Source organism: Quercus lobata, chromosome 10 (assembly GCF_001633185.2).
Source record: "Quercus lobata isolate SW786 chromosome 10, ValleyOak3.0 Primary Assembly, whole genome shotgun sequence".
Classification (NCBI taxonomy): Eukaryota; Viridiplantae; Streptophyta; class Magnoliopsida; order Fagales; family Fagaceae; genus Quercus; species Quercus lobata.
Window position 1 is genome coordinate 64,955,204 of NC_044913.1, and position 19,618 is coordinate 64,974,821.

At 35.6% G+C, this 19,618-nt stretch overlaps 3 protein-coding genes across 3 annotated transcripts; all 3 read left to right on the forward strand.

The window, feature by feature from the left end:
- The first annotated feature begins 1,558 nt into the window (after window positions 1-1,558).
- On the forward strand, window positions 1,559-12,318 carry LOC115964110 (guanosine nucleotide diphosphate dissociation inhibitor 2-like). Its single transcript, XM_031083435.1, has 13 exons — window positions 1,559-2,078; window positions 4,484-4,546; window positions 4,676-4,759; window positions 4,873-4,980; window positions 5,082-5,254; window positions 6,198-6,309; window positions 6,455-6,535; window positions 6,674-6,736; window positions 6,847-6,948; window positions 7,106-7,230; window positions 11,020-11,230; window positions 11,311-11,385; window positions 11,945-12,318. The coding sequence occupies exons 1-13, from the start codon at window positions 1,992-1,994 to the stop codon at window positions 11,993-11,995; spliced, it is 1,335 nt and encodes a 444-aa protein (XP_030939295.1). The 5' UTR covers window positions 1,559-1,991; the 3' UTR covers window positions 11,996-12,318.
- Window positions 12,319-15,456: 3,138 nt separating this feature from the next.
- LOC115965242 lies at window positions 15,457-17,400 on the forward strand. Its single transcript, XM_031084415.1, has 3 exons — window positions 15,457-15,817; window positions 15,901-17,017; window positions 17,121-17,400. The coding sequence occupies exons 1-3, from the start codon at window positions 15,457-15,459 to the stop codon at window positions 17,398-17,400; spliced, it is 1,758 nt and encodes a 585-aa protein (XP_030940275.1).
- Window positions 17,401-18,343: 943 nt separating this feature from the next.
- Window positions 18,344-18,691, forward strand: LOC115965243. Its single transcript, XM_031084416.1, has one exon. It carries the CDS (start codon window positions 18,344-18,346, stop codon window positions 18,689-18,691), a length of 348 nt encoding a protein of 115 aa, XP_030940276.1.
- Window positions 18,692-19,618: the final 927 nt, after the last annotated feature.

The following is a 19,618-nucleotide window of genomic DNA, read 5'->3' on the forward strand; positions in this document are numbered from 1 at the left end:
CTCAAATTCAAACTCAAACATTGATAATTTAAAACAATTCTTGATGCTATTAGTATTAATGGGATAGTGAAGTTGGTGTTAAAAAAATATTAGCCAGCAGTTCGGACCTATCTCCTCCCTGGTGTAAGATATCAAAGAAGTATCCCATTGTAATTTCGCCATGCGATAGACGAAATAGTCAACTTCAAACCATGAGATGTCTAACAATTTGATGCCCAATATTACCAATCCAATTAAATTTTGGGTTTTCTTTTTATCTAGGTCTTTTTGGTTTGGTTAAAGATTTTATAGTGTCACATCGTTTTGCAGATCAATGGAAATTGGTTAAAGATGGTTTTGGTTTTTTTTTTTTTTTGAGTTATTTATCAAATTGTAACACATATTAAAGTTATACAAGAACAAATCATACAGTTGTGTAGTTTCTTAATTAATTTAAGATTTTATAAAATTATTTTAATTTACCTCACAAATAAATAAGTTCTCGTGCGTAGCAAAAATTAGTGACTAGTAATAAGTATATAGCAATCTCAAGTTCTCAGCCGGCATAAATATAAAAACGCAAGATTAAAAAAGAAAAAGAAAAATCCTAGACCCAACCAGAAGTACGACTCCACCCATAACCACATAAGTCTTATTGACTTGTTTGACAAGACTCCACTAAAAAAAAACCAAAACCGATCCTATTTTACCTATAACAAAAAAAAAAAAAAAAAAAAAAAACCACCGTCAGGGATTTTTTTTTCAAAATAGCATCCATTTTCAAACAATTTGGTTAGTTAGCATCCTGTCGAATTTATTGTAGCAAATCGAGTACAAAGTAGTCGATTTCTAGTCAAACTCGAGGCTTTTGGAATCAATTTCCAGTGGAACTCGAGTATTAGATACTCGAATTCCTGGTCTGCATAAAAAAGAGAAAAATAGGGGAAAACCGACCTTTGCTTAAGGAACCACGTTCGTGGGTTCAATCCGAGCTGGGTTTGTGGGTTTCGCTGTCTGGGTTCGTGGGTTCGTCGCTTGAGTTCGTGGGTTTTGTTGCTTGGGTTCGCCGCCTGGAACGCTAGTTCGTGGGTTCATCGCTGGAACGCTGGTTCAGTGTTTTGATCCCTTGTTTTCAGTGTTTCACCGACTGTGGTTGTCGTGGATTTTTTTTTTAGATGTCATGGATTTCTTTTCAGAGGGAGAGGAGAGTGAACTAATTGAGGTGTTTTGTCGACTGTGGTTGTCATTAAATTTTTTTTTTTTTTAGATGTCGTGGATTTTTTTTAGAGGGAGAAGAGGAAGAAGGAGACTGGGGTTTCTTGGGTATGTTTTGTGGAAATTGAGTGTTAAATAGTCAAGTTTCATGTAAATTTTAATAGAAATCGACTTTATGATACTTGATTTGTTACAATGAACTTAAGTGTTTTAGACTCGAGATGTAAATTTGTTAAAAAGTTTAAAAATAATGCTAACTAACAAAATTGTTTGAAAATAGAGGTTATTTTGAAAAAAAATCCCACTGTCAGTTCCAGTTAGTACATTAGAGTTTCTAATGGTTGAACTCGACTTTACCAAAAATTATTTGGTGTCTTGAACCCACACTTCACAGTCACTTGTGCTCGTAGAATGACCACCCTATGCGGTGGTAAAATACGCAAGATTTACTCCAAGCGCATGGCCACGGCCGGAGACTGGAGTCCACCCAAAAGTCTTATTAGATAAAGACTAAGACTCCACCCCCAAAACCACGGCATCTGCAGAGGAAAAGTCATATAAGAAAGAGAATAAAACTATACCTACCTGGAGAGCACAGATCGATCACTGAGCATGAGCCACCAACAGAAGGATTTAAGAGTAGAACTAGAACCAGAACCAGAACCAGAACCAGTCGAGAGAGAGACTGAGAGAGGCGGAGAGCAAGAGCTGAGAGAGAAGAGAGAGGCGGTGAGAAAGAGTGAGTAAGAGAGAGAGAGAAAAGGTATGCATCATTGACCTGTTAAAATCTCGTCGCCATGGATGAAGAGTATGATGTGGTAGTGTTGGGTACTGGTCTCAAGGAATGCATCCTAAGCGGTCTTCTCTCCGTTGATGGCCTCAAGGTTTTCTCTCTCGCACAATTCTTCATTTCTTATTGTTGTGTCAATCTCCGATTGTTGCTTGGTTTCCTAAATTAAGATCGCAATTGGGTTACTCAGATTTCTGATTTTGATCATCGAAATTGGATCTACTTTCTATGATTTAGACTTTTAGTTTTATTTCTGAGTCTGATCTTTTCCTACTTTCCAACACGATTGAAATAAAAGTGTTGTTTTGGCTTAGATATAAACCTAAAAATGGTTGCTCTTTTTTGTTAGGCAAAGACACCGATTAGTTTTTGTTGGTCGTGGGATTTGAACCCAAATCATCCATATTTGGTAACAGGGGATTGAAACTCATGCTTGTAACCAGCTTAAGCACCAATACAGCACGACAAAACAATTTGTTAACCTGATTTACTATTAAAAGCAAGATACCCATTTCGATAAAACAAACAAAATTAAGCAGACATAATAAATAAAACTTGGGGACAGTGACTGCTCCCTTATTGTTATTATTCTTTGTAGTAATAGCTTTTCCTATTAACAAACCTCATGTGACAGCTGGAATACAATTGTGCTGAGGTTATCAACTCAATAACTTGCATCAAAGTGGGCTATCAAAGTGTTACTTAATACTTATTTGAAAAGAAGAAGAAAAAAAAGTTGAACTACCTAGGAAGTCTAGAGGTTGTTTGTGAGGTGTGTTTGTCAGTTCCACAGTTCCTTTTCGCCATAGATGAGTAGAGGAGAAGGGTGGCAATCTTCAGCCTGAATATCGCTTATCCCTTCTTCTTGGCTATCAATTTTATTGGACTGCTTTGCAAACTTATAAAGTTGTATATTGTTGGACCCTTGCAAAAGAGTATCATTTGGTTAACTGGAAGACTGTTTGTGTACCGGTTCAATATGAGGGTTCGGGTGGCATAATATGGTTTTATTTAATAAGTCTTTGTTGGGGAAATGGTTGTGGAGATATGTTATGGAAAGGAATGCCTTGTGGAGAAGGATAATAGAAGCTAAATATGGTTGCATGTTGTGGGGGGGGGGTTGGTGCTCTAAGGGCTTTATAGGGTTGGTCTATGGAAATATATCAGAAAGGGGTGGGAAGACTTTTATTTTTTATTATCTTTAAGGGGGGGGATGGTTCTTGTATTAAATTTTGGCATGATCCTTGGTGTGAGGAGTTTCCTCTGGAAAGTAGCTTCCCAGAATTATACAATATTGCTAGTAACAAGGACGCTTCAGTGGCTGAGTTGTTATCATCCTTAGAGGCAAATTACCATTGGAATATCAGGTTCACTTGACCGGTTCAAGATTGGGAGTTAGAATCGGTTACCTCCTTTATGGACCTCATATATTCAGGATCTTGGAAAAGTAGTGGGGCAGATAAAATGTGTTGGAAACTCTCTCCTGGGGGGTGTTTCCAATGTTCGTTCTTATTATAGGGCCTAATGACCCACAAACTCTGTTCTTTTTCCATGGAAACCTTTTTGGAAACCAAAAGTGTCTCCATAGGTTAGTTTCTTTATTTGGACAGCGGCTTTGGGGAAAATCTCAATAGTTGATAATTTAAGGAGGTGAAAAGTGGTGGTGATGGATTGGTGTTGCATGTGCAAGACAACAAGTGGAATGGGGAGACCATTGACCACTTACTCCTACACTACCTAGTATCTCAAGAGTTGTGGAATATGGTGTGTACATTGTTTGGGGTTCATTGGGTTATGCTGCGTAGTGTTTTGGAGCTTATAGCAAGTTGGTCGGGCAAGTTCAAATAACTCAAAATTAAGTTACTTTGGAGAATGATCCCTCATTGTCTTATGTGGCTCATTTGGAGGGAAAGGAATGCACGTACTTTTGAAGGAATTGAAAGATCGATTCATGAGTTGAAGCTTTTAGCTTTTACTTTTATTTTTTCTGACTTTGCATGATTGGGCAATGCTTCGGGTGTCTTTTCTTTCTTTTCTTTATCTGATATGCTTGATTTTTGTAGTTGCTTTGTTACTTAATTGTTTCGATGTTGCTTCTAGCAGACGGCCTGTGTGCTTCTTTCTTCTGTATTTTCTCACATCATTTTTCAATAAATTTTAGTCCTTGTCAAAAAAAAAAAAAAGTGTGCAATGTTTTTTCCCCCCTTTTAATGTTTTCTGGTCATGCAAAACATGTTCTATAAAATGCACAGATAATATTTAAGACTTTAGTTTAAATTATGGTTTTTTTTTTCTACCTTATATATATATATATATATGTTATTTTTCATAGCTTCTATCAACCTCTCTGGACTACCTTTTATTTTATGCAGTAGTTCATGTTTTCCCTTCGAGTTTTGGTTGTAGAAATTATATTTTATACTGTTGGTTTGAAGCAGTGGACAAATATTGTTTTGTCATATGCACCGAAGTAATTGATATTCATATCTTCTGAATCAGGTTCTGCACATGGATAGGAATGATTATTATGGAGGAGAGTCAACATCGCTTAATCTTATTCAGGTCTCATTTTTGCTGTGCCATTTGAAATTTGTTGAAGTTACATTTGAAGTCTGCAATTTTTAATTGCTTCTTTATTTTTTAGTATTATTTATTGACTGCTTTATCATATTATTATTTTTTAATTTACAGCTCTGGAAGAGGTTCAGAGGAAACGACAAGCCTCCGGCACATTTGGGCTCAAGTAGGGATTATAATGTTGACATGATACCAAAGGTGTGTGTAACAGTGTGTTCACTTTCTTTTGTCATCTTTGCTTATAACTATTTTGTTCACCACCTGTGGCCATACAGGTTTTCTAATGTATTGAATGATTTTTGATTGGCTAGTTTATGATGGCAAATGGCACTCTTGTTCGTGTCCTCATTCATACAGATGTTACCAAGTATTTGTACTTCAAAGCTGTTGATGGCAGCTTCGTCTACAATAAAGGAAAGGTATAATAATTTTCTTAAGATGTTGGAAGATGCATTTTACTTAGCTTTTATATATATTTTTTGATCTTAACTTGATTTGGTGAGTAAATCCGTGGTTATAGGTTCACAAGGTTCCAGCAACTGATATGGAGACACTCAAATCCCCATTGATGGGTATATTTGAAAAGCGCCGTGCTCATAAGTTCTTTATTTATGTTCATGATTATAATGAGACTGATCCCAAAACACATGACGGGATGGACTTGACTAGAGTGACAACTAGAGAACTGATAGCGTAAGCTCTTGCTCTTGCCTTTGCTGTACAGGTTTCTGTGTCTTGCATAATGTCTTTTGATATTTGAATGTACAGTTTAGGCAGTTTCCATATGTTTTCGTAAACATTAAGTCGTTGGTGTTGGGGTTTGTAGTTGTTTGTAAAATGTAAATTTTATGCCCAAAAGAATTATAGCTCAACTATATTTTTAAACACATAAGTTTGAAGCTGAAACTTGTAGAATTATTTAATTTAACCAATTAAATGTGTAATGTGAAGTTATAAGGCTAAACTATGCTTTGGGTCCTTGAAATATACAGTTGAGTTCAAGATGGTCCCTAAAGAAGTTTCAATTTTGTACTTATAATTTTTAATTTTGAGCATCTAGTCATTCCATCAATAAAACTAATATTGTCATTACAAATATGGATGTCGAGGCAAACATTGAAATGAGCCACACCATTAATTATTGCGATGGCATGGTCATCAGTTTGGATGAACTTGTATCTTTTTAAAATTTAGTAATAGAATTGAATTATGTGTGATATGTTAGGGATTGAAAGTGTGCTTTGGCCTAAATTTAATTTCTTGTTTCCTGCAGTTGACATGCTTTCTTTTATTTATTTAATTTCTTCAAAGAAAGGAAAGGTGATCTCAAATGATGGCATTGTTAATTGTACTCATCTAGTAAACCTAGTGAGTACCGATAGCTCATTTGCTTATTATACTGTTGACATTTTCACAGAAAATATGGTCTGGATGACAACATTAGGGATTGAAAGTGTGCTTTAGCCTAAATTTAATTTCTTGTTTCCCACAGTTTACATGCTTTCTTTTATTGATTTAATCTCTTCAAAGAAAGGAAAGGTGATCTCAAATGATGGCATTGTTGATGGTACTCATCTACTGAACCTAGTGAGCACCAATAGCTCATTTATTTATTATACTGTTGAAATTTTCACAGAAAATATGGTCTGGATGACAACACTGTGGACGTTATCGGTCATGCATTAGCACTTCATAGAGATGATCGCTACCTTGATGAACCTGCACTTGATACCATAAAGAGAATGAAGGTGAAAATTGCCTGGGGTTTATGGTTACTCCTTTCTATTTATTTTATTTTTAAATTTATTTTTAAACTTGGATTCTAGTCATAGAAAGTCTCAACAGCTTTGTATTACGCTCATTATTTTTTGGTTTCTTTTAACCATGTCATAGCTTTATGTGGAGTCTCTTGCACGTTTTCAAGGAGGATCACCATACATTTATCCTTTGTATGGATTGGGAGAGCTCCCCCAGGTCTCATTCTAACACTCAACCCCCCTCCCAAAAAAAAAAAAAAAAAATCCCTTATACTTGTTAACACTTTTTTGTAATAATAAATTTGTGGTTTTGGTTTGGGTTAGTCAATTGATGTCAATTTGATTTGTTCCTCAGGCATTTGCACGACTTAGTGCTGTTTATGGTGGGACATATATGTTGAACAAACCTGAGTGTAAGGTATATGTGCTTCATATCTTGGATTGACACTTTGTAGTTGCACTTGCCATATTCTGGTGTATATAAGATTGTGGGTTAGATGCTGAATTTGATTGGACTTTGAATGCCAGGTGGAGTTCAATGAGGAAGGTCAAGTTCTTGGTGTCACATCAGAAGGGGAAACTGCTAGGTGCAAAAAAGTTGTCTGTGATCCTTCATACTTGCCCAACAAGGTAATAATCTTAATACTCCCCCCCCCCCCCCCCCCCCCCCGCGTGTGCGCGCATTTTCTTTCCTTTTTTGAACTTCTCTGAGGAACCTAATTACTTATGAATACAGAAGACAATGAATTTTCCATGCCTTAACAGAAATCTCTTTGCATTTCAACAGGTTAGGAAGGTTGGTAGGGTTGCAAGGGCAATTGCCATAATGAGCCACCCAATCCCAAACACCAATGATTCTCATTCAGTGCAAGTTATCCTGCCACAGAAACAGTTGGGTCGCAAGTCAGACATGTGAGTTCTGATACTGCGTTTCTGTTTTAATCCTTTCATATCTGCTGGGTTTTTCCTATATAGGAATGCATATGTAGCACAAATTTGATAAATAAAACTGGGTATCCATCGCTAATCTGGGTGAGATAAAGTGTCCATTTGGGAATAGCTTATCTAGCTTTTTGCTGAAAGTGAGCTAAAATATACTTTTAACTTGAATAAAGTGATAAAAAGTGGGAAAAAGTGAGTTTCCAAATTGTTGTACATAAAAGCTAAAAGTTGAGCGTAGAAGTTGATGCCAAACAGAGACGAAGTCCACATTTTTACTGGGATTTGGGGAATCAAAAGCTAGGAGAGTGAAAATAATTTTGATTAGGAGTAGTTTTCTTTCAAACACGCAACCCACCGCTTTTAGTACAGGAACTTAGTGCTTACCACATTCCAATCTACCAGATGATATTTTGATTCATTGCTAGTGGTGGGAAATTGCAGGTTTGGATTGGGTCATCAATGAGCCGGGTATATAATTACCATTTACTTGTTTTTTTTCCATGTAGTCAACACTCATATTAAACTCAACCCATTTGTTTAGGATGGGATCAAACCTACCTTATTAATATATTTGCATACATAATTACATATATACATGCACGATGAACACGCACATACACAAACACACATACATCTCTTTCAACCATGATAACTCATTGGAGCTTGCTGGACCCAAGCCATCCTATACAGTGAGCATCCACAGGAAATCCCTCTCCATCTTCTATTCATTACTTAAATGGGAATAGTGAACAAGGATAGAAAGTGTGTTTGATGATTTGCCAAGGAGCTCTTGCAGTTGGCTGCTGGCACCTCCTTTCCTTAATAAGTGCTAGGTTGAGGGCGAGGTTGTAGGTTGAAGACTCATCCGGTGTGTGTAACTTACCAATAAACAAAAAGGAAGTACGCTTGATGATTTTTCAAATCTTCTAGGACTTGATTTTTCTGCATTGTTATCATTTTTGATGACTATGGTGAAACACTTTCCACTTTCCCAATTGGTTTTTCTCGTTAGAGCACTGTTGGTGTTATTCACTAAGTGGTCAGTTAAATCCCTGGTTCTGTCCCACTTTGTCTATCCAAGGATGTTTTAGCCATCAGCAGGAAAAATTCTGTGACTAGCTTGTCTATAGGAATGGCAACGGGTCAGGTTCGGGCCGGGTTTTTGATACCCGGACCTGACCCGCGGGGTCCTCCCCTGTTACCCGGTCCCAGCCCGTTTAATAAACCGGTCTTTTTTTTAGCCCCAAACCCGGCCCATCGGGTCTCCGCGGGCCCCGTCCAGCCACTTCTTGGCCTAATCTGTGGCCCAATCCAACCCAATCTTATTTAAAAAAAAAAACCAAACACAAACACAAATCAATCAACATTGTTATCAGTCTTGCTGAAATGAGATTCTTAGACAGAAAATAAATAATAACTAAACACAAAAAATAGAAGAAACAAAACTCCATTTATCATTTATGGACAGATTTTTACATTAACACAACATTCACTCGGATTTTTACATATTGAATCCTCAAACAAATACCCAAAAACAGAACTACTAAGAGAGGAAATGAACCAAAAAAAAAAAAAAAAAAAAATGAAGAACTTAGACCACTAAAGCTCCATCGGCGGTGGTTTTAGCCATCAAAATCACCTCTGGGCTTTGCCTGACCTCAACATGACCAAGAGCTCCTCCGATCATCGCATCTCTCTCCGATCTAACAATCCTGTGCTCCTTTGTGACAAAAATGGCAACCACCATGAGATCCGTGCTCCTCCACGAGGGTGAGGGTGGGTCGGTGAGTGAATGAGAGTGAGAGTGAGGATGAGATGTGAGTGTTTGAGTGAGAGTGAGAGTCAGTGAGATGAGGTGAGGGAGGCGGCTAAGTTGAGAGAGAAATGAGTTTTAGGTTAGGGTTGTGATATATATATATATATATATATATAGGTTTTTTTGTAATTTTATATTTATTCTAACTGGGTCGGGTCGGGTCCGGGTGCTTTGGGTTTTTTTTTTTTTTTTTTTAACTCAAACCTGACCCTATTTTTTATCGGGTCGGGTAAAACCCGACCCATTAGGGTTAGGCCGGGCTGGGTATCTGCGGGTTGGGCATAAATTGCCATCCTTACTTGTCTATGTTAGTGCTTTGTGAAATTAATATTGTATAATTTCATAACGATGAAGTGTCTGACCATCAATATATATATAAAAGCAAAGACCTCATGCGGGAAAGTATGAGGTTTTGCTAAGTGGCGCTCTAATTTTGCATTTAGCATTTTTTTTTTTTCCTTTTTCATTAAGGGTTTTTTTTTTTTTTTTTAATGTTGCCCAAAAGTTCACATTAACTTATTTTACTGTTATCTTATTATTATCTTATTAAATGCCTAAGCTTACACAACACATTTTTCTATTTTTCATGTCTTTTAGCATACCTACCGTTTTAGTATTTAAAAAAAAACAAAAAAAGAAAAGAAAAAGGACTAATAGTAATAACTAATCACATAAGGCCTTGAAGAGAGATAGAGAGGCACAAAAATGTTGTGGATTGTTAAATAAAATGCATTATTTCACTATATATTACTAAAATAAAAAACCTGAGACTGAAAAAACATTTGAAAGAGAGAGGACGAGGAATCTGAGGGATCACCACCTCCTGGCCTCCTACCATCATCAAGACACCGAATCCCCTATGAGTATTTTTTCTTTTCTTTTTTCTTTTTAAAATTAGGGGCTTAAATATGATTTAGGTTTTGGTAATTTGATTGGATAGTTTTTGTTTTGGGTATATAAGTAGGGAGAATATTTGTTGTGTAATGTAAAGCCACATTCTACCATGGTTTAATTTTAAATCATCTATAAGACATATGAACACACTTGCCCATATCGTGTCTTATTGTCACAGTATTGATGAGTAGAAGACGGTAAGAGAGTTGGGCATACTTTCATTTCATGGTATATATGTGAACGCAACAAAAATTAGTTGATTTTCATAGTCTCATTACACTTTTGCATTTATTTTTGGTTTCATGATTTAAGAAAAAAAAAACTTACCTTGAGAAGGCTATAAATGTGCAGTGAAGCTACTAAAATAATTTTTAATATCCCAAAATGTATACGTTTCTTTACTCTAATTTAGTTTACTTTTTCTTTATAATATATATATATATATATATATATATATATATAACATTATCTAAAACCGTTTTATATAAAATATTACAAAATTATCCGTGCATCGCACGGGCAACTTACTAGTTCCTCTTAATTGTTATGGCTTTGTTGTGTGATTATACATGCAAAAAGTATCCTGTATATGTTTTTTTACTCTAATTTAGTTTACTTTTTCTTTATAATATATGTACAACATTATTCAAACCTGTCTTACATAAAATTTCACCAAATTATTCGTGCATCGCATGGAAAACTTACTAGTTCCTCTTAATTGTTATGCTTTGTTGTGTGATCACACATGCAAAAAGTATTAGTTTTAGGTGCTTTGATGTTTATTAGTTTTTCTCTATATTACTGGTAAGGAGTCCCTTTAGGAGCATTTGTACTGCGCCCACTTCATCCTACTACCGCACTATTACCACTTTACTATTTATTAAACCACCAAAAAGGAAAAGAAGAAAGGTATTGAAACAAGTCAATGTTGGAGACTTCCAGATGCCATTAGAGCAATGACTTGTCATTAGTTATTTATTGTGGTGCTCCTTTTCTTCTCTTATGTTTTCTTGGGAGCTTGATTTTGTTATCCTTCTATTGTTGAGCAGGTATCTTTTCTGTTGCTCTTATTCTCACAACGTTGCTCCAAAGGGAAAATTTATTGCATTTGTTTCAACGGAGGCGGAGACTGATCATCCTGGGACTGAACTTAAGGCAGGAATTGACCTTCTAGGGCCTGTTGATGAGATATTCTTTGATATTTATGACAGATACGAACCAGTCAATGAACCGACCTTGGACAATTGCTTTATATCAACTGTAAGTTGATATCCATAATTTTACACTGTAGCTTTTACTAACTGATGCAAGCTGAACAAGTCTGATCATCATGTTTGCAGAGTTATGATGCAACAACACACTTTGAGTCAACTGTCTTGGACGTACTCAACATGTATACCATGATAACTGGGAAGGTAGTGAATTTTTTTTTATCTTGCTAGGCAACTGGATCCTCTCCGTTTATAAGTCATCCTGCCATGTCCAAATTATTTCAATAACATGCTTAGTAATTATCTTTTATTTTGATAATTCATGATGCTACACACGTGTTTACCATAATGGGAGCCCCTTTACATCAACAAAGGACCAATACAATGACAAATTTTAATTAAAGTTTTAATATAAAGTTTAATATTGAACTACCAGAAATGATACATGATCTAGCTTAGATTTACTTGCTTCAAGGAATAATCATGAAAGGCTACCTTGGTGATTGGAAGATCAGGCAATTACGTAGTTTGCACTACTGTCCAATATGATTATATGATACATATCTTACCTCTACACACACACACACACACACACACACACAGATAAAGGATTCTAGAAAATGGTAGGTTGTAAAAATCATTCCTGTGGCCATTAAAAGTTATAATTTCAAAAAATGATTACAGATAAAAAGTGCTTGTTTATCTAAATCGCTGGAACTGCATGTGCTACCCTTGCAATGTTTGACCTGATGTTTTTGAGCAGGTTCTTGATCTCAGCGTGGATTTAAGTGCTGCCAGTGCTGCAGAGGAGTGAGGATTGAGGAACACTTCACAGATCTGCTTTGTTCCAACCTCCTTGGAGAGCGTTGAAGTTGCCAGTCACTTAATCAAAAAAGAGTGTTAAAAGTTCGCCAGTCACAGAAGTGGCATTGGACTTGTGCTTGTTTTCTCTTTCCGTCATAGACTATGTTTTATATGATAAAAATGTGTTGTTTCATATGTACTTTGGTGGAACTTGATGTGTAGATTTATGATGTGCATTTGACTACTCACTTCTGGTGGCAGCTTCCAAATGAAACTTATTAATTTAATTACAATAGCATTTGTATAACGTCCCAAAATGGATGAAGGCTCTTCTATCTGCCCTGTGTGGGTTACCGATAGCATTACGTTCTTAATAGGAATTGTCAATTGCCAACTGAAAAATTAGGTTCTACTTTAATCAAGCGTTGATGGTCCTCAGTCCTCACTACTTTTGTTGTACTAATTTATATGGTCAAAACTCGCTAATCCATTCAGAAGAACCTGCGGTATTCTCTTACGAGTCTCGTCAGTCATTATGGCTGCCCTGCCCTTCGATACCTATTTCTTATTGCTACTACAATGACTCAAAACATTTGTAACTAATATGTCAAAAACATCCTATTTCTTATTCCTTCTACAATGCCTCAAAACAATTTCTAACTAATATGTCAAAAGCATATTGAGTGGAGTTGTAACTTTAGGCTACAATTAAGTTTGTAATCAACCTTTGTTCATAATAACATTTTAAAAGAAATAAATCCAAATCCCATGGTTCTACTCGTTGACATTTATAAAACTAGGGATTGTTATGTTGTTTTTATGTTTTGGATTGAAATGACTTTGAAAATGGAGAAAGTGAGGGAGAAAGGCAACCAGAGAGTTTGAAAGTGAGAGAGAAAGGCCGCCAGAGAGTAAAGCCGCATTGTTATCTCTTTTGATAGCATTTTTAATTAAAAAAATTAGAGATTGTTATTTTTTGTTTTTGAATGGGTTTTTTGTTGAGTATTTTGTTCATTTGTTGTTGTTTGGCCTAATCTTCCTATTATTTGAGTTAATTTATAGGCTAAAAAGCAAATTTCATACTTTAAGTTTCATTGAAATTCATTTCAGTTCTCTAACTTTACTTTCATTTAATTGAGTTTTCTAAGTTTCATATTTATTCAATTTAGGTTTTTTTTTGCCAATTTCGTTAAAAAAATTGCCATTAAATATTCAATCAACTAATGAAAAATTTAATTTTTTTAATAAAAAAAGTCTCGCATAAAAAATCTATGAAATATTTTTATTAATTAAAGGAGATTTTTTTTTTTTTTTAAAATGGAAAAAATTTAATGAAATTGGATGGAATGCTTGATTTAAATTCAATTGGACAAAAGTAAAATTAGGTGATTGAAATGAATTTTAGTCAAATTTAGAGGATGTCATTTGCATTTTAGTCTAATTTTTATTGGTGTTATTTGGGCATTTATTTATTTTATTTTTTATTAAGGGGTTAATGATTATGTTTGGGGGACTAGATTATTTTTTTTAACATTTAAACTTTCTCCAACCTTTCTCCTTCTCTTTACCTTTTCATCTCCCCAAACATTCTACCTTGATATCACTCTTCCTCTTTCCTTTTATCTTCCTTTATTTTGTTTCTTTTTATTATCATCCTCTTAGTATAAATTTGTCATTCACTCTTCCATTCTTTACATAATTTTCTCTCACAAAAAAAGTGGTTATTTCCCACTCTTTCTCCCTCAATTTTTTGGTGGTTTTTTATTTTTATTTTTCTTGCATCTCTATTTTAGCTTGATAAAGTTTTGTATTCTTTAGAACTCTATTTTGGTTGATGGGATTTAGTTTTGTGTTTTAAGTTTGTTTTTTATTTATTTATTTTTTATTTTATGACTTTGGTTTTTAAATATTATCATATTGCATTATAAATAATTAAAAAAAGTATATAAGAATGTACTATTATTATATTACATAGAATTATTTGGATAAGTTAGTGTTTATTGTTATGTATTTTTTTTTTTATTTTTTTTTCACATATAATTTTATTTAACATTTAAATTTAGCCACATCCCCCATATATATCATTAAATTATTTATATTTCCACTCCTTTTTTATTTAAAAAAATTTAAAATATAATATTTTGCCTAAATTAAATAAATAAAATTGTCCACATTAAGTGGAGTAATGCTAGGGAAACACTCATTCTCACACCCAATGCATCAAAGGAAGAATGAAATACAAAACAAATCAAGTTAGAAACACTAAATTAAAAAAAAAAAAAAACTAATAATGCATATTTAATGTCATAGAATCATTATCAAAATTTGGAAAACGATAGGTTGCTAATGGAGAGAGAGAGAGAGAGAGAGAGAGAGAGAGAGAGAGAGAGAGAGAGAGAGAGAGAGAGAGAGGACAAATTCAGGGATAGTAAGTGGATAGTAACAAACACGCTTTGCATGCCTAACACTTTTTTATGTGCCCAGTTTGCAGTGAAGGTCCAGAGACCATTATTCATGCCCTTAAAGATTGCCACGAAGCCCAGGTTTTTTGGAAGTCTTTTCCTCCCCTTATGGCAGGCTCTCTTTTCTATGGGTCTAACCTAGGTTGCACAGACACGCCATTTTTGGCGTCGTGTCCGTGTCCGACACGTGTCGGACACCGGAACGGGGACGACACGCCAGATTCTGGTGTCCGGCGATGTCCTTTTTTTTTTTTTTCCGCTTCTCCAACACGGCTTCGGCATGGCGCTGACGCGGTTCTGACGCGTCTGACACGCCAGCAGTTAAAAAAAAAAAAAGCACAGATTTGGCAAGTGGACTTCCCATTACCGTTGATCTGTGATAACCCTAAAACCATAAAACATTTTTAGAGTCTAAAAATTGAAAGTTCAAACCACAAAACTCTCAAGTTCTTCTCTGTTGCTGAAACCGGAAACCCATCCTCCCTCTGTCGCTGCCGCTGCCCTCTGTTCCTCGCCGGAGTTAGAAAGTTGGAACCACATATCTCAAAACTCTTAAGTTCTTCTCTATCACTGAAACCCACCGTTCCTCTGTTGCTGCCGCTGCCCTTTGTCCCTCGCCGGAGTTATATTGGGCCGATCGGTGAGCTCTGACGTCAACGGTGTTCCCTCTGTCCCTTCCGATCTCCATCTCTCTCGGCGCGGACAATAGGTCCGATTCTCTTCTCTGTTCTCTCTCTATTTTTTTTTTTTTTTCTGATGTTAATTTTGGTGTGGGTGGGTGTAATGTTAACTGTTAAGCACTTATATACAACGCGTTTTGTTTGATTTTTTTTTTAATTGCTGTTGTGGTCTCATTGGCTTGTGGGTGCGCCGTGCCCTCTGTCTTTTTTATTTTTATTTTTATTTTTTTATATTAGTTATAACTTATAATTTATAAATTTGTTTTTGTGTGTCCTGCTATAGTTTTATTTATTTATTGAAGTTAAATACTGTAGGTGATTTTATTAAAATGAATACTGAAAATGAAAGTGAGAAATCATCAGCTGAGACTGCTGCTCCTCTATGGAAATATGTTACTAGGTTAGAAAAAGCAAGTGTTGGTGGTGGGAATGTTTCTTTCAAATGTAACTATTGTGAAAAAACTTTGAAGGGGTCTTATTCAAGGGTGAAGGCACACTTGTTAAAACTGCCTAAGTTTGGAATACAAGCATGTGCCAAGGTTGGAGATGAGTATCAGAATGAAATGCAGAAATTAGAAAATGCGTTTGTGGAATCTTCGCGTAGATTGAAGAAGCCTAAGCTAGTGTCTTTACCAACTGATTCTCCTACTAGTCCTAATTTGGATAGTAGGGAGAGTAGTACAGCTACAAGTCATCCATTTTTCCAAAAAAAAAGGGGGTTGGGAATTCTCCTTTGGAGAGGGCTTTTAACAATCAATGTCGAGAGCAATTAGATTCTCTTATTGTTAGGACATTTTATTCTGCTGGTTTACCCTTTCACTTTGCTAAGAACCCGTACTGGATTGAGATGATCAAGTTTGTAGCTAATAATAATTTAGCGGGCTATGTTCCTTTGAGTTACAATAAATTAAGAACAACTTTGTTGCAAAAAGAGAGGACACATATTGAGAAGTTGTTGAGGGCAATTAAAGATACTTGGAAAGAAAAGGGTTTAAGCATTGTAAGTAATGGGTGGACAGATGTACAAAAAAGACCACTTATCAATTTTATGGCTACATCACAAAAAGGGCCAATTTTTATCAAATCCATTGATGGTACCAAAGAGTACAAAGACAAGCACTTCATTGCTGACTTGTTTCTAAAGGTCATTGGTGAGGTTGGGTCTCAACATGTTGTCCAAATTATTACTGATAATGCGTTTGTTATGAAGGCTGCAGGATCTATTGTTGAAACTGAATATCCTCATATATTTTGGTCACCTTGTGTTGTGCATACTCTCAATTTGGCTTTGAAGAATATATGTGCACCTAAGTACTCTTTGCAGAATGAGGTTGCATATAATGAATGTAACTGGATTGCACAAGTTTCAGATGAGGCAACTTTCATTCGTATTTTCATCACAAATCATTCTATGAGATTAGCAATTTTTAATTCATATTCCCCTTTGAAGTTACTTGCTGTTGCTGAAACACGATTTGCTTCAATAATTATCATGCTTAAAAGACTGTTTCAAGTAAAACAAAATCTTCGAAATATGGTCGTTTGTGAGGAATGGATGTCATATAGAGAAGATGATGTAGGAAAAGCTCAAACTGTGAGGGATTATGTTTTGAATGATTTGTGGTGGGACAAGGTTGCATACATTCTGAGATTCACAGAACCTATTTATGAGATGCTTCGAGTGGCTGACACGGATGCACCTATTCTCCATGAGGTGTATGAAATGTGGGATTCCATGATAGAAAATGTGAAGAAAGAAATATACCAGCATGAAGGCAAGGAAGACTATGAGGAGTCTCCATTCTATGATGTGGTACACAATATACTTATTGAACGGTGGACTAAAAATTGCACACCACTTCATTGCCTAGCCCATTCCTTGAATCCGAAGTAATTTTTCTATCTCTTTAATCTTTTTGTTTATATTCTTTAGGCATTTCCAAACAAATAAACTAAACTCATTAGTTGTACTTATTTATTTGCTTTTAACTAGGTATTATACTATTAAATGGATTGAGGAAGTCAGAGGCCGTGTTGCGCCACATAAGGATGCTGAAATTTCAGTGGAGAGAAACAAGTGCCTCCAAAGGATCTTTCCTGATCCTGATGATAGGCAAAAAGTTAATGTGGAGTTTGGTTTGTTTAACGCATTACAGGCTTATGATGAGGATAACATGGAGGATAGGTGGAACTACAATCCAATGCTTTGGTGGTCAACTTATGGGTCTACTTTACCACTGCTTCAAACTTTAGCTCTAAAGCTTCTTGAATAGCTTTGTTCATCATCATGTGCTGAGAGGAATTGGAGTACATATGGCTTCATCCATTCTATGAGGAGGAATAGAATTACTCCTAAACGTGCTGAAGATTTAGTGTTTGTTCATTCTAATCTTCGACTTCTTTCAAGAAGGTGGCCCGAGTACACTACTGGAGAATCTAAGAAGTGGGACATTGGTGGAGATAATTGGGATGAACCATTTGGAGGACCTGGGTTGCTTGAGATTGCTTATCTCACACTAGATGAGCCGGAGATGGAGACAAGTATTGTTGAGAATAATGACTATGTTGATGACAATGATGTTGTTGTTCTGTGATAATCTTGAAAGTTTAAAACTTGTGATCTTTTTATGTTTTTAGTTTGATGTTGAACTTGTTATCCTTTTATGTTTTTAGTTTGATGTTGAACTTGTTATCCTTTTATGGTTTGTACTCTAAACATTTTATGTGTATTATTGTACTACTTTGGGTGTTAGTTTACTTATTTGTAGTTCTACATAATTTGAATTCTAGACATGAATGTATTTTATGTCTAAAAATATTAAAAAATGTGCCTAAATATAAAATTTAATTAATTATTTAACCGCCGTGTCGCCGCCGTGTCGTGTCCTTATTTTTCAAAAATTGTCGTATTCCCGTGTCCGTGTCCATGTTGTGTCCTTGTCCGTGTCCATGTCCGTGCAACTTAGGGTCTAACCTTAGTGAGTGGCTAAGGTTAAATTGTCTCAGCTCCAAAGTGTCGCCCTCCTCGGGCATCAACTGGGAAATTATATTCCCATTCGGTATCTGGTCATTGTGGCTCCATAGGAATAATATAATATTTCGAAATGAAAACTATCGAAGGAATTTGAAAGCCAATGTTCTTTTGAAGGCCATCGAGTTTGCATTCATTGGTATCAGTGGGAAGCAGGCTCGTTCACGTACCAAAATCCAGGTGAGATGGACCAACCCCCTTTGAATTGGTATAAGCTTAACTTAGATGAGTCATCTCTTGGCAATCCTAGTTTGGCAGGAGTTGGAGGTTTGATTCGGAATGACAAGGGAGAATGGATCAAAGGCTATGATAGAGCTATTGGGCTTACCACTAGTGTTGCAGCGGAGCAGTGGGCTTTAGGGGACGGAATCAAACTATGCATATCTCTAAAAATCCCTGCTGTGATCACTGATTTGGATGTCCAGTTAGTTGTGGACCTCCTGGAAAAGAATGATGGCCACCCAAATGGTATTGGTGCCTTGGTTAGTGATTGTAAGGCTGGCCTAAGGGAGATTCCTATGCTTCAAATCTAGCATTGTTACGGGGAAGTAAATAAATGTGCTGATGCCCCTTGCTAGAAGGGCTGCTCTCTGTAATTTTTTTAATTTTTTTAGATTCCATAGTAGATGTTTTGTTTTTGCTTAATTTAGATGCAGCTGGGTGTGTTTTGATCAATTTGTATTTGGTTCCTAGTTTTAATTAAACTAGTCGCGGACCCACGCGTTGCGCGTGATTGATTTTTATTTTTTATTTTATGATCGTGTTATTATTTTGAATATTTTTGAATGTATTATTACTTATGCTACATTATATATGTATGACCAATATATTGTAGGATTCATGATGATAGGTGGTATTGGTCTTGGAATTAGATGTGGAAAGGATAGAACTATAATTTATTCATTTCAATTCGGCAAGCTCTTAACCATAGCCCTTACTTTGTTGCCATACTTGGCCTTGTAGTCACTTCGGAGCTGATCAACCATCTTCCCAAGTTAGTAAAATTTAATTAACTTAAAATTAGATAGAAAGGATTTTATAAATTTCAAGTTAGAGTCATGCTAGGTGAAAACTTTAGAGGATTGTAATTAAGTCCTTGCAAGTCTTTTTAAATAAATATTAATAATTAAAAAAGATCTATTCCTTTGAAGATAGAGATTAGTATTATAAATAGGATGAAGAAATTTTATTGTATTATTTTTTTTGGAAACATAATTTCTACCAAACTCGGTTGGCTAATTTGTACATTTCCAAGTCAATTGAGCACATTTTGCATGTTACATGTAATTCTTCATTTCCATATGGGTAAGGGCATTCATGATCCCAATGACCCACTCCATTTTTCTTGCATGCTTGGTTTTTTGGGATGTGAAATGTGTTTGTTCCAAAAACTGTATGTCGAAGGATTTGTCAATAGTTTTGCAGCAATTGTTTTCCATCTGGTTGGTTTAGAATTGATA

Excerpts from the sequence above, each read along its gene's own strand:
- LOC115964110 (XM_031083435.1), top strand. The coding sequence starts at position 1,992 with ATGGATGAAGAGTATGATGTGGTAGTGTTGGGTACTGGTCTCAAGGAA. Across the intron at positions 4,760-4,872 it reads ATGTTGACATGATACCAAAG|TTTATGATGGCAAATGGCAC; the intron begins GTGTGTGTAACA and ends TTGATTGGCTAG. Across the intron at positions 6,536-6,673 it reads GATTGGGAGAGCTCCCCCAG|GCATTTGCACGACTTAGTGC; the intron begins GTCTCATTCTAA and ends TTTGTTCCTCAG.
- LOC115965242 (XM_031084415.1), top strand. The coding sequence starts at position 15,457 with ATGAATACTGAAAATGAAAGTGAGAAATCATCAGCTGAGACTGCTGCT. Across the intron at positions 15,818-15,900 it reads GGAGAGTAGTACAGCTACAA|ATTCTCTTATTGTTAGGACA; the intron begins GTCATCCATTTT and ends GAGAGCAATTAG. Across the intron at positions 17,018-17,120 it reads GCCCATTCCTTGAATCCGAA|GTATTATACTATTAAATGGA; the intron begins GTAATTTTTCTA and ends GCTTTTAACTAG.
- LOC115965243 (XM_031084416.1), top strand. The coding sequence starts at position 18,344 with ATGGACCAACCCCCTTTGAATTGGTATAAGCTTAACTTAGATGAGTCA.